General features: G+C 32.5%; 1 protein-coding gene across 3 annotated transcripts in view; it reads right to left on the bottom strand.

Annotated features, from left to right (window-relative positions):
• Positions 1-15,520, bottom strand: part of LOC106786803 (extracellular sulfatase SULF-1 homolog) — a 73,690-nt gene that overhangs the window by 11,217 nt on the left and 46,953 nt on the right. For all 3 annotated transcript variants that reach the window (XM_014748581.1, XM_014748580.1, XM_014748582.1), the window contains 2 exons: positions 6,319-6,744; positions 5,520-5,759 (listed from right to left, as the gene is read on the bottom strand). In XM_014748581.1, the coding sequence (XP_014604067.1) occupies positions 5,520-5,759; positions 6,319-6,637 (559 nt within the window). In that variant the 5' untranslated portion in view covers positions 6,638-6,744. The remainder of the gene's footprint in view (positions 1-5,519; positions 5,760-6,318; positions 6,745-15,520) is intronic.

The raw sequence follows: 15,520 nt of genomic DNA, 5'->3' as shown, positions 1-15,520 counted from the left end.
GCGGCGGAGTCCTCTCGAGGCGTAACGACGAGCCGAACAATGCTCCTCCAAGCACCGGAGGCTGAGCCACGATTTAAATTTAGATAATCTCACCTGCACGAGAGAGAGAGAGAGAGAAAGAGAGAGAGAGAGAAGCAAGCGCGACGCGAACCGATTCTCTCATCCTATCCTATCTAAGCGTATTTATACTACCTACCTTTCTTACCTTTCTACCTAACTTCCTACTTATCTATCTACCTACCATTTTTATTACCATCGATCGAAAATTTATGAATCGTGTCTATACATTCTGATAAGATTTATCTGGAGTACACTTTTATAAACGTCTCGAGTATATGCGACGATCCGAGATATGACAAAGATTATTATAAATAATATATAATATAATATATTATATTTTTGTATAAATTTTAAACAAATGTTTTGATGAACGTTACTTTATTTAAGTGAATTTAATTACAACGAAATAATCGATTAATTAATGTATTGGTTATCAATTGTTCGTCTTACGTTTGTTAGAAAACTTGATTTAATTGAATCGTTTGTACCTTTATCATGTTGATTAATCAAAGACCTATCGTATTTCATAATATATATAGCGGTTTCGTGCTAAATATTAATATTATATTTATTATTATTTTATCAAATACTGAGATACGAAATCCTAATTTACGTGTTCTTCAATTTCAATATAAAAATGCAATAATATTATAAAATTAAGTATATGAAAATTTTTGAAAGACAAAGTTCACAATAGGATGAAAATAATGGAATTTCGAAGGTACTTAATATATTCGGTTGGTTTCTTATGTTTTATTATTTTGTTAGGTGTTAGGTAGAAAAGAAGAAAGAAAGAAAGGAAGAAAGAAAGAAAGGGTCACGAACACGGCTTAAAGGTGAGACTTGATAAACGTATGCGCGCGTGACAAGATCCTCTCGCGAAGATAGGAAAGAAAATTTGTCGCCTGGATTGTGTGCACCAGTCCCAGTATTCTGGTCAGGGACACACACACACCACTCGGATAAGAGAGTAGAACAGAGAGAACGATAAAGAAGAAACCAGTTCTCTTCTCTTTTCTTCTCTTTTCTTTCCAATCCTTTCCCTTCCCTTTATTTCATTTTACCTTTCATTTCCCTTTCCTTCTGTTCATCGATCTCCTTTCCTATCTTTTGCGAATCCCTTCTCTCGCTTATAGAACATAAAACGAGCCTAAACTTTTGTAAATAATTATTACATAGTACTAGGCATCTCCGACAACTCATCATCTCATCCTTCATCGACGTTATTAGTTAGCCCAGGCTTGAATATTTAACGAGCACTTAAACTCGATCTTTATAATTTTCCTTGAAAGGATCGAGAGAAGATTAATCGACGTTAGAGTAATTAACGATATCAATCTTCCCATGTGGTGGGTATATACTTTACAAAGTATCTTAACGCACGCGGGTCGTCGCATCGATATACATATATATCCCTACATATTCATTCCTTCGAGTTATAATTAACTTTGGTAAGAGATTCTTTTCTTTTTTTTTTTTTTTTTTTTTTTTATTTAAGGACATCTTTCTTTACGTACTCGAGAGAGAGAGAGAGAAAAAGGTATCTTCAAAATCGGAGTATCATTTTTTTATTATCCTTGACCTATACTACTCGAAAAAATATATCCATTAGCTATACTACTGTAATGATTGTGAGTCAAACGTGAGTCGTTCGAATGGAACAAGCAAAACCACCTTTGAGCGTTAATTATCCAACCAACGATTCGAGATGTCTGTTCGTTCGAGACGAAAAACAGACTGCTGGAGTTGTGGAAGATAGAAAGGCCTCTTCGGAGGAAATGTTCATGGACGACAACGTGGAAGAAGATGAAGAGGAACTAGAAGAAGAAGAAGAAGAAGAAGAGAAGGCTATCTTGTGTGTCTCTTTGCGTTCCGAATTTTGGAAGGACGCCAATCCAATGCCGGATGCGGAGTACAGAGGAAGAAGAAACCTGGCTGAACTTATCTCTCTTTTTCTCTCTTGGAAATAGAGAGCAATGTCCTTCCTTTAAACCTCTTCTCCAAATTACGAACGTGCTCGTGTAAGTAATGCAAAAACGTTTAAAGGAAAGAAAGAAAGAAACAAACAAAACGAATTATTTATTGGGCCAATATATTTTTCAATAGTACTTTAAATAAATCATTAATTATTACGAATAGTTTTAAAACAAAAATTTCATTTTAAACATGATGATCAATTTTCTTATGTATTGATCTTATACATTGATAATGTATCTTATTATTATCTCTATCCCGATTAAACTTTAATTCAATCCTGCTACCAGCTAATTAAAATACTAACAAGTTAACGTTTACATATCAATCAGAAAATAATCCCACACCAGAAAAATACTAACTTTCTTATCTCCTTCAAGAATTTCTCTCTCTCTCTCTCTTTCTATTAAAATCCCAATGGAATGTTCGTTCTAACATATACTCCAGATAATCCAACCATCTACTACGTCATTGATCATAACATGTCATTTTCCTTTGCTATCTTAAATGATTTGATCGATGGATCCCATAACGTAAAGGAATGAATCCATAGTAGAGAGAAAGTTAGAATATTATTATAAGATAAATAATACACAGAAGTTATTCGAACGTGACAGGACTAAACAAAATGATCTATTTTAACTAAGGGTCCCTTCAATAATCTTATACCGAAATCATTGAAAATTTATCTCAGGGATATGATCGTGACTATAAACTGACTGCTACTTGGACTTTGTTTCTTGGTTCAAACACGAAACTAGAACTCTACAATTCTGTAATCCTATTCCTATATAACTTTGGTATAATGTAATAGAATGAAAAAGAAAAAGAGAGATAGAAAAGGTCTTCTGGAAAGATCGGCATTGTTCTCTCTCGCTTGAAGATCGATCGTTTCAACCTTACACGAGATTACCTGGATCCAAAGCTACGTTTTGTTCTAGACTATCTAGCGATGTTTTTTGGACTTTCGTACGAAGAAACGTGCAGGAAAAGGAAGAGGAGGAGGAGACTTCGTCAGAGAGTGGTGAAGATTTGTGGTCTGGCAAGAAGGGATCGTGCAATTGTGGTCGATCGTGCCGGACGAACTCGTCCAACAAGATCGAATCTCAGAGAATTCCGAGGGAATGCATCCCCATATTAGTTTCTTTCTATCTCTCTCTGTCTGTCTGTTTCTCTCTATCTCTCTCTCTCTCTCTTATTTCACCAACTGTACTACTCTCTGGCATGTATACCCTTCTACCCTTCTAAATAACGAAAAGGACACCGAAGGTATCTATACATCCCGGACCAAAGTCATTTTAGATATTGAAATCGATTTTATCCTAATCGATAGTTATTTCATCCAATAATATTTGGATAATAAAGCAATCAAAGTATCCAATGTTGTTACAAATATCACCCCGTACTCCCCCCCCCCACCACTCCACTTTGTGGTGCAATAAAAATAATAATATTCTTTTTATTTTATTTTTGTGACATTTAAATCAGACGCGATTGAAAATTATTGAATCTGGAGAAAAATAAAATTGGCTTCTATATGGTAGAGTTCAAACTTTTTAACTCGCCTAGAGGGTAGGTAACGTATAAAAAGAAGAAAACATGACTTTTATAATTGAATTTTATATCACGATTATGTAATATCATAAAAAATAGTGTGTTTGATTCAATACACGCTGTCGTAATTAACTGCCACTTATGTAAATTTTTACATTCGATACTCTTTAAAAGCTGCAATTAATTTTTTTTCGCTTTTCCTTGCATCAACGCGATATAATATAACAACACAGTCTTTTTTTTATTAACGCAATCTATGTAATGTCTTTTACGTTGGTTAATAGATCTTACGAAGACAACAAAAAAAAAAAACAAATGATTTGAACTGTAAATAATGATCTTCCGTTCGCTTTTTATGGAATACAAATAATATGAAAAGTTCTAATTGATATCCTAGTAGAATGTTGTTCACGGTTGACCGAAGTTAACCAAGCAAGCAACAAGGAGGCATCGTGCAAACGTTAATGCGGAAAATGGGCGATTCGTTACGTGGGTCTCTTTCAAGGGCATTATCAATGCTTCCTTAAAGCGAAGCCGAAAGGCTTTCGAGGTTATCGCTTTAAAATGCCCTATTCAGAAGAACCCCCCTTTTTTCTTTTTCTCGGGTAATTGTTTATGTAACAAGGATTTGTCACGGCTAACGCGCAGATTATTTCGAGTCACAGAGAGACACAGATATACAGACACACAAAATACACATATAAGCGAATGTGACAGATAAAAGAAAGAAGATGACTCGAGACGTGTATACGTAGTGTACGTGTAAGTGTATGTGTGTTGGAGGGAACAAATAGTAACTCTATGACCGCTTACGACCATTAAACGTGAGACCCCATGTCTCGTGTTTTGTTGTAAGAATCCCGCACGGCTCTTCACGTCAGAAGAAATCTTCTTTGACGTTCCGCGTGTGTAGTAAAACCAACCGTGTGCTTAAACTTCGCGTATCTCATCACGATGCTTCTCCATTTTTCTATTTCTATTTTTCTCTTTTTTCATTTCTTTAAGTAAGTAAGAAGTACCTGAGAAATCCACCTAGAGAAATTCAGTTTCTCTTTTCAACGTTAGAGATGAACGAACGTGCTCTGGTGATAAAGAAAAGAGAGGGGTTCAAGTGGAGAACATTAAGAACGATACAAATTACGCTCGTTATTCCTTTACGTCCGGTGTCAATTAAACTTCTTCTTCTTCTTCTTTTTTTTTCTTCTTCTTCTTCCTTTTTTTTTTTACCTCCCTTTTCATTTCTTTTGTATGATACTAACAGAAGCACACTTAAGAGATTGATTTTAAAAGAGAAAATTTACGATCAACTTTATAGACACCTAACACGTTCAGGATGCGTCCGATATTAATAAAGTCTACAACTATCAACAATTTTATAGTATTTCTTTTTTTTCTTTTTTTTTTTTTTTCTATTAACTGTATCCTCGAATACTCATTTATTCGTATTCGTATTTTATGTTTATTATATTTCACACAAAAAAAAATTATTATTATTATATACGCTGTAGTTTTCAAATGAAAATTTAAAAAAATAACAACCGTAGCGTGTTCAAACTTCATAGAACTATGACAAGAAGAAAATTGCAAATGTTAACGATTGAAACGATTACTCGACGTTACACTTAATAACAACAACAACAACAACAGAAACAACAAAATCATGACATTATAGAAAATTATTGATTCATTTGAATATTTGATGTAGTAGTTTGTAATATCGTGGTATAATGATCGATCGACGATGGAATTGAAATGTAGACCTTGAAAATCGATCCTCATTGAAATGCATGGAAAGTAAGATGAGTTCTATCACGGAAAGAAATGATGAGTTAGAATAATTCTTCATCTCAGAGAGAATGACGGTAGTGCAAATAAAGATGAAAACAGAAAGAGAGAGAGAGAGAGAGAGAAGAAGAGAGTCAACAACTCACCGGTACGATATCCTGCGTTGCTCAGGTAAGCGGCGAATGAGTGCGGTTCGTGATCTCGTTGCCACTGGGGGCTACTGCAGTTGTCGTTGTTCGTGAAGACCTCATGATTGTGAACGTAACGGCCGGTCAGTAAGGAACTCCTACTTGGACAACACATGGGAGTGGTCACGTATGCGTGTCTCAGCTCGGCTCCCTCGTCCCTTATTCGCCTTAAGGTCCGTGGCATGAAGTTCAGCGAACCTGAGGGATTTGACCAAGCACGAGAGAAAGAAGATAGATGAAAGAACAAAACAACAGAGTTAAGGGAGAGTACATGGCATAAGTCTAATATTTAAAAAAAAAAAAAAAACAAAAAAGGAATATAATTCTTTAAAAAGTTATCTCATAATAGATGTCATATTTATACCAAATACGTGATATATTTCAAAATGAACGATAAGTTTATGGGATTTTTTAAATCGTAAGATAAATCAAATTTATAAATGATATAATTAACTTTTAATGATAAAATTTAACAGGGAACTTGGACATGAAAGAAGTAGAACTTAGTTTGATTTAGTTGGACGTTTCGTCCCTTTATTGGGACTTCTTCAGCAACTTAATCTTTACAGTTCAGCGTCTTTTTTCATTGAGTAGACATACATTTTTCTTTTTATTAATATTCAAAACACAAAACATCTAAACTTCGTTAAATTGATCGTTATTATTTAAGTTCCTCAACAAAAGTTTTGTTAAATAATTAAAAATTGTAATTTTTGGACGAGAGAAATACTAAATAAAAGATATAATTAACACTCACCAAGCTCGACGTCTTGATCATCTGTTAGGATCAATACAATATTGGGTTTCCTTTCTCTCGGTTGTTGATATGGCAAGTATGGAGAATTCGATCCTTGACCATTATTATTATTATTATTATTATTATTATTATTATTATTATTATTATTATTATTATTATTGTTGTTGTTGTTATTATTATTATTGGTGTTATAATTAATTTTATGTTGAGTGACACGACGTTGTCCACCAAAGATGTCGTCCGCAGGCCCTTCGCCGTCCCTTCGTCTGGCATTGACGCCTAACAGCAGGACAGCCAGAAGCTGAAGTAATATCCTCATGATGTCTGCTGCTGCTGCTGCTGTTGCTACTGCTGCTGTTGTTGCTGCTGTCCGTCGCTTACAGAGAGCTCGTTTCACTCGAGTGTCATATTATCATGGCTGAACGACTGAAATGAAAATAATAAAAATAAGAAGAAAAATCAAAAATAAGGATCACGATCTGGCGACGTTGATCGTCTTTCGAAGTCGATAAATGTCTCGTAAAGTTGACGATACGACTATGTCGTATGGAATTTCTAATTACTATCATTCAATATTTAAGATTACGCTCACGTACTAAACTACTCTCTTACAAATACACGCCTCTGTATTTCTTATTTCAACTATATACATCAAAACGCTATTACATTCTTCTTCAAACGATATAGCGTTTGATATAATACGATAGTTGTATCAAATATTGTACAGAGATTTATTATTTATTATTTTATTGTGAGATTATTTATTTGTTAATACAGGGAATATGGTCTCTCTCTCTCTCTCTCTGTGTTTTATTTTTAATAAAATATTTAAATGTCATAAGTTGGAAAGTTTCCAATCTATAACATAGAAATTCAATTATCTTTCGATAATATTTATTATTTCATTTTATTTTATTGAATTATATTCATCAATTCACCTTTTTTTCGTGTTGTAGTACATAATTCAATAAAGTAATATAAAATAAATTGCGTGAAACGAGAACAACGTAATAGAGAGAAAAAGAAAAAAAAAAGAAAAACTATGGAAACAATATTTCTCTGACGACTTAATATATAGACAGATCATTAATTTCAACATATAAAATAATAATGATCGAATAAAAATAAATGTAATTTGTGTGATAAAAATAAAAATATATACAACTTATATATAGAGGAAGAAAAATTTATCTATAACAATAATCGCTTTCACCAGTACTAATTTAAGATTGAAAGATATCATTATGCATCCTTTCTCCTCCCCCCTTTCTCTCTCTCTCTCTCTCGTATTTTTATTTCTTGATCATGTAATTCGTTTAAAGCATTTAGCATTTTCTTATCTACAATCTCTTCGCACTTAGAGTCCCATCTTATTAGACGAAAGCCTCGAACGTTCCCGTTCGCGAATGGAAACGATAAGATCTTGCAGTCTCCCGGTGTGGAAGGATCAAAGTTGAAGAAAAAAAGGTCGGAAAGGGCTAGGATGCCCTTACTGGGTCGAGAACACGTCCTCTACCTGTTTCTTTAAAGCTTCCTCGTCGTCTGAGTTAGCCGTATTAGGTATGTCGGTGGTTACCAATGCGCAAGTAGAGAAATAAGGATTCTTTCTTTATCGTTTTTTTTTTCTTTCATTCTTTCTTTCTCTTTTCGTTCAGTATAACGTAGAGAAAGAGAGAAAGACTTTTCATGGATAATACGTGATTCACCTGGCAAAAGCTAAACTTATATACCACATAAGACTACCATGAGAAGAGATATACCAACTTGAGATCATTTTGCAAGTTAACGGAGGACAGCGAAACTTCTGTGTAAAGATACAAGAATAGATAGAATGAATAAGAAAAATAAAGGGAAAAAAACAAAAAAGCAAAGAAAAAAGTCAAAAAAGGGGGACGTGGATCCTGTGATCGAAGTATGGCAGATGGCCTTAAAGACTACGTTAACTCTTATACTGCAGGAAGTGGAATATGGATGCACCGATAGCTGAACCATTCGCGAGTAAATTTATGACGTTAACCCGACAGTTCCCACGATCGGTTTCTACTACTACTTCTTCTTCTTCTTCTTCTTGTATATGTTTCTTTTCTACTTATTCTCTTATTCTTCTTTTTCTTGCTTATTCTTTTTTATTTTGCTTCTTTCACAATGCCGAAGAGAGAGAGAGAGAGGAGTTTATACACACGGAAAATATATCTCCTTTTCTTGATCCTTACTTCGCGTCCATCATAAAACCTGGCGTTTCATTAAATTCACCTTTAAGAGTACCAAGCGAAACGAATCTTTTCAATTCTTGTTCCTTTTTCTTTTTTTGTCTTTTTCTTTTTCTTTCTCGTCTTACTTTTCTTTTATTTATTCCTCTCTCTCTCTCTCTCTCTTCATTTTGTTGCATTATTGTCTTATTTTTGTCTTCTTACGATCCACATAGAAAATTTAACAAATATATTTTTCTTTTATTTTTTAATCGATAGTAAGTCAACTTTCGTTAAAAAGAAAATTTCGGGTTTGGAAAGTAAATTCGTCGTAATTTGTGAAATGAAAATCAAGTTTTTGTAGTCATTAGATAATTTATTAATTTATTCTCCATATTTGTAACAACAATCGCAAATTCGTTCAATCGATTTGAATTTTTAATTGTTTTTATTCTCTTGAAATAATTTATATATAATTGTAGATAGTTTGTTGTTTAATAAAATAACGAATAATTGTAACTATGTATAACAAAATGATCGATCGATCACTTTTTCAATTATAACCTGTGAATAATTTTGTCTTCTTACATTTCAATTCTTATTGTTAATATAAATGATGAAAAGAAATTGAACGAATGAAAAAGGTGTGAAAGAGAAAGGTACGAAGAATATGTGGAATTTCATTTCGATCTAGATCGAGATCAAGCAATTTCTCTTCTAGTCACCTTTAATGAAACAATCTCTTCCTCTTTCTCTTATTTTCTCTATTATTCATACGTTTCCTTCTTTCTCTATCCCATTTACATGAGATTTTCAATGATCTCTCTCTCTCTCTCTTCATAATTCTACATTTGTTACGGTGTTGCATCCACGTAGCGCGAAATTTGTAAAAAAGAGAAATGAAATATTCAAAAAAGATATACACAAAACAGGTATATATAAACAATATTCAAATGAATATTATTACAAAACTACGTGTGACCGATTGCGAATGTGATTACGAGTTTCGTAACGTGATCCATAAAATATTGCATTATTGTGATAAAATAATTCAGCCGCGTAAAACAAGAAAACACTAATTGATTAATAATAAAAAGAAAAAGAATATAAATAATTAATGAATATACGCGATAGTCGTATTGATTGTAAAAGGGGGATAACAATAAAAACGAATCAACATAATCGGGGATGAAAGAAAATTGTCATTAGTATAAATCGGATAATTGAAAAGGACATTAAAGTTAGCGTATCACGGCTATGCACTTGCTCACGATGAAATTAAATGGAAAGTTGAATTAACGATCGGTGATAAAGAGACACGCGTAGCGAAAGTTCTTATTTGCTATTATATTATATTATATTATACACACGCATGGGATAACGAGAATCAGAAAATTAATCGACCACCATAACGATAAACGTCGAATCGTACGTACCGTACGATCTGAAAACCTTCGTCGTCTTCTAATCAACGAGCTTTTTAACCATAAGCATGTATTTATGGTACTCTCTAACATATATATTATTTACTTTGGTATGTAATTATGTGCATACATAAACACACACACGCACAGACACCCATATATATATACGTATACATGCATAGAATGGAAATTGCACAGGCACGTTACTGATTATTGCCAATCGCTAATTAGCACCAGCTGGATTCGCACGTTGAAACTCGAAAGGGGCCGTTCGAAAGACGATAGGAAGTGACGTCATTGCCATTTTGCCCTCCATCTTTTTTTGTCTCTTTCTTCTTTTCTTTATTCGATCTGAAGCATTAATTATCGCTAATTGATAATTCGCCTTCGTTTACTTCTTACGCAGTGAACATTGTTAAACCACTTCGTAAGAAAACTCGCACCTGAGCAGCAAACGTTGTGCGTTCCTTTTTTGTTTGTTTGCTTTTTTAATCCTATAATTATTCTCTTCGGGAAAATTGGAATAAAAACGAAAATATTTTTTGGAAAAAAAAAAAAAAAAAAACAGAGAAATATGTTCCAATTACTGTCAAAAAATGTGTATAAATAAATATCTGCCGATATTTATCGAGCTCGAGATGTTTTTCGTCTATTATCTTTTTTTTTTGGTTTAAATATTTTTCAATAAATTGATCATTACTTTCAATCAAATATTACAAAAATATAACCCGACAAGTTATTATTTTTATTAAAGAAAACAAAAGAAAACAAAAATAACAATATCGATACACACTACCCATTATATTATACTCTGTATATATAATGTCAATCATTTATTCGAAAAAGAATATCGAAACAAATAAACGCAACTAAAATAACATTATTTATCTATTACTAACGAGGAGAGAGAGAGAGAGAGAGAGAGAGAGAGAGAGAGAAAGAGAGAGAGAAACAATAATCATAAAAATTCCCCATAAATAATCTCAACGAAATAAAATATGGGATGAATAGGATGATAAGTCGTAAAAATCTCACGGTATGATTTCTTTGCAAATATCATCGTTACTACATCGTGAAAGTGTCGATATACCCGAAGATATGCATTTACCATGCAGTTTGTATGGGTAAAATCTGAAATGTGTATTCCTCACATACATACACGTAATTTCGATTATGAAATTGACATAGACGTTAGTTATGCGAGTAATAAAATATCTAATCGTATAAATTTGTTTTTCATTGTTTTTCTCTTTAATCATTTTTATTGCCACTTATCGTATATTTTTTATTTAAGTCTTCATTAATTTTGTAAATATATTTATATTGTCTTTTTATTTATTCTTAACTTCTATGTATATATATTATCTTTTTATTTATATTTGTATGATTTTATTTATCAGTAATATATTTCTATTATCTTTATCTCTCAATATTTATATATTCTAAACAAATAAACAAATCTTCAATTGTTTAGATGTTTACATTTTATTTTATATTATCTTATTTTTCTTTTTCTTATTTTTTTTGTATTTTTTCAAAACCTCAATAAAACGCACGTAATTGAAGAACAACACACCAGTGTTGAATCCGACGATACAGATTAGAGTGTTTTTCTTACCTCGGTAATTAAAAGGAACGTTTTCATCGTTGAATTGCTCCTTTCATTTAAAGTAAAAAATCTCGTATATCATCAACCAACACTACGACGATATCGATTCAGTTTCTTTCCTTGTTCTCTTTCTCGATGAATAGAAAAAGAAATTGGAACAAATAGATATGTAGAATATAAGATGAAAAAAATGTAATAAAAGATCTATCTATGTTAATATTTCTATATGTTAACGTGTATTAAATAGATTTTTTTTTTCTTTTCTTCATTTTTAAGAAAAGTACTGTGTCGTCGTTGTCGTCGTGGAAAAAAACAAGGAACGATAAAAATATGAAGAAATATATAATACGAGTACACGAATACGATCGAATCGAGTCGATATCGGTTTCTTCTTATTCTTTTCTATATTACTAAATATCTTATAACGCTTCGTCTTCATTTTTCTCTCGTAGAAACTTCTTATTTTACTTTGTACGATATTTCTTTGGAAAAAAAAAAAAAAAAAGAAATAAATAAATCTCTTTTTTCTACAACGTCAGTTATTGATCTTATATATCAGCTTATTCGTATAATTTATTTATACATATATACAAAATTGATACATTCAACACTTTTTTTCTCATTACTATTATAAAAAAAAAGAAATATATGTTTGTATTATCGGGAAATACCTTTCGATTATTAACTATAAAATAAAGAGCTTATTATTATTATTATTATTATTATTATTATTATAATTTTCGTATAATTTGTTAATTAAATCCTGGGACATATACAAACATATTAAATAAAAATATCTCGTAGATATTAAATGAAAATACGAGCTTAGCCATATTTTTAAACCCACTCTGGATCTGTCAAACGAAATGAAAAAAAATACAAAAGATTACAAAACAAAAAATATAAGTGGATACCTATACCAACACGAATATTAACGAAGAAATCGACCTACGTAAATTCGAGTCGTATCGAGTTACTTTGCAAGATTCTCTCTCTCTCTCTCTCTCTCTCTCTCTCTCTCTCTCTCTCTCTCTCTCTTTCTCTCTCTTTATCTCTGTCTTTTTAGCATAAGAAAATTGAGCATGGCAAATTCGCACGTGCTTTGCTCTCGTAAAATTTTCGTGACGGTTATCTCATTTAAATTCGAAGAGTACAACGAAGACAGATAAAAATAGAAAGAGAGAGAGAGGGGGGGGGGAGGAGGAGGAACAAAAAAATAAATAAATAAAATAAAATGAAAAGAAATAAAGAGAGAGAGAGAGAGAGAGAGACCATCTTGATCTTGCATCGTACAAAACAGTCTCGCCCACGTAATTCACGCATGCGATCGCGTAACTCGAAAACACTTCCGTGGGTGGTGGCGAGAGCTATGGACGAAAGAGATCGCATACTCGTTCTATAACATATTCACCATACGTTGTTGTTCCTAGTAAACGAGAAACGGAAAGGGAGAGAGAAAGAGAGAGAGAGAGAGAGAGAGAAACATATACTTTCACACTTTGCGATGGGAGCAAACCTTTTTAAGAAGTTTCAAGTTATAAAAATAAGAAAAACAAAACAAGAAGAAATCTTCAAGAAAGAGAGAGAGAGAGAGAGAGAGAGAGAACGTAGGTCGTTTAGAGAAAGTGAATATTCGATTAAATTGCCACGAGAGACTGGATATCATCCATGCTGGACCACGTTCTATATAACTCCCTCCCACAATATACGTTCATACGCGTTCGAGTAAATATAATACTTATTTACCATCATATACTTCGTCGTAGATGATTTCCAAAGCAAAAAGATATACAGAATATAGTGCGAGGAAGAATGTAAAATAGAATTTTTTTTTTTCTTTTTTTTTAATATTTTACGTAAACTTTTTGTAAGTTCGATTACATACGATCCCTTTCAAATTATACTTATGCGAGTTTATATTTGTTGTATCCTTTTTTTTATTTTACATATATATGAGTGTAAAGGAATATTCTTTATTTTCAGGATGGAGAGAGTTCAACGTTAAATATATATATGTGTGTGTGTGTGTGTGTAAAGAGTTTTCAAGAAGTGTTTGGAGAAATACTTTCTGGTTTATTTTATTTTTAAACGTAAATATTCCGAACGCGAAAAGAAAACGCGAAAGTAGCGTAGAGAATGCTAATCCTCGAGATTGTAGATCGTAGATAAATATCTCTGTGTGTCTTTTTCTTCTTCTTCTTCTTTTTTTATTTTTTTTTCTATTCTTTTTCTTTTTCTTTTGTAGAAATAATTTTCTAGACACTATATGTTGAATTTGATTGATCCGGTCGGAGTCACCACCAGGTTGACTTTTTTTTTTTTTTTTTTTGTTATCGACAATGTCCTGATTTTTTTTCAACGATGTTCTCGAGTCAATAGTTTGGACTAATATAATTCTGGGTGAGACAGTAGCCTTAGGTTAAGATGACTTGGTTTGATATCGTGCATTATGACATGATTCGATCTTTCTTGAATTATTTATAGCGTTAACCGGACTCGTTAATAATTATTTTTAAATTTGTATTTATTTGATCAATAATATATAACATTTTATCAAATAAATGAGATCATAAAGAAAGGAAATATAATTAATTATATTATATTATAAAAATAATGAACCATCTATATACACGAGTATTTGTTCGACGAGTTTCTAGCTTCTAAACAAAAATTGTTTCTACGTCAAGTTCTAAACTAATCAACCCACCCACCCCCACCCTTGTAAATACTAAACAACTCGATAAATCGAAGCCCCTTTTTTTATCTCCTGCAAATTTCTAATACTTTAATTTAATTAAAAAAAAAAAAAATAAATCTATCACACAATTTCATGTAAAATTAATTTGATTAATTTAAATTTTAATTTAATTAAAAAAAAAAAAAAAAATAAATCTATCACTTAATTTCATGTAGAAATTATATTTCATATCTTCTTCTTATACGATATAAATTAATCTCGATCTCTTACGTAATATAAAGAATATTTATAAAATAATAATAAAAAAAAACTCTGCGAATCGTTTCTTAGTTTTTAACCTACTTCTCTAACGATTACAATAACAACACATTGTTCCCGACAAAGAAGAAAGAAGGGTGGAGGAGTAGGGAGGGGCTTGGTGGTTTGTATGAATAGACGAATGTCATCGCACCGATGAGAACAAAAAAAGATCAGGAATAGACAGACAGATAGATAGATAGATAGATAGATAGATAGATAGATAAGAGAATATCGAATAGAACGTAACGTTGTTTCCGCGAGCAGGAAATTATCCTAGCTAGGTACGAGCATTCGAGGAACTAAAAAATCTCTCGTGCGGAAATACCGAGAGGTATATGGGTTGGTTTGTTGGTTGGTTGGTTGGTAGGAGGAACAACATCCGTTGGACCGTAACGCGTACAGAAGACGACGAATGTTTGAGTTTGCCCTTCCACCTCTGCGAACATTTTTTTCTTCTTTTTTTTTCGCAAAAAATTGTGCGTACGTGCGTGAGAATAAGTGAGAAGGTTGGGAGGGAGGGTGGGTGGTTGGTATGGGGGATGGACACACACATAAACATATACATATATGTTAAACGTAAAGCTCGATCGTTCACAATCTATGCTGCCTGATATATCTGACGTCACTTCCTGGACGGAGAACGGAACGAACGCGATGTGAATTTAGCACAATCAGATAATCTCAGCGGACAACACACGTGCACTGACATTTCTCTCTCTCTCTCTCTCTTTCTCTCTCTTTCCTTTTCATGGTATAGACGCGTAGGGAAACGCATAATACTACGAACAAGCGAAACATTCCATCGAATGCGATCCAACGGAGTATTTGACATACGACTGTTGATTTCTATATACATCACACATATGCATACCACCACATACGCAACTTGTACCTTTTCTTTTCCGATATTCGATATTTAATTGATTTACGATGAAAACTGGTGTCATTAATAACCAATAAATGTTACGATTTATTGGAATAA

This window comes from Polistes canadensis, unplaced genomic scaffold, assembly GCF_001313835.1.
Source record: "Polistes canadensis isolate GaletaPanama2010 unplaced genomic scaffold, ASM131383v1 scaffold_82, whole genome shotgun sequence".
NCBI classification, from domain to species: Eukaryota; Metazoa; Arthropoda; class Insecta; order Hymenoptera; family Vespidae; genus Polistes; species Polistes canadensis.
This window is presented reverse-complemented; position numbering and strand designations above follow the sequence as displayed.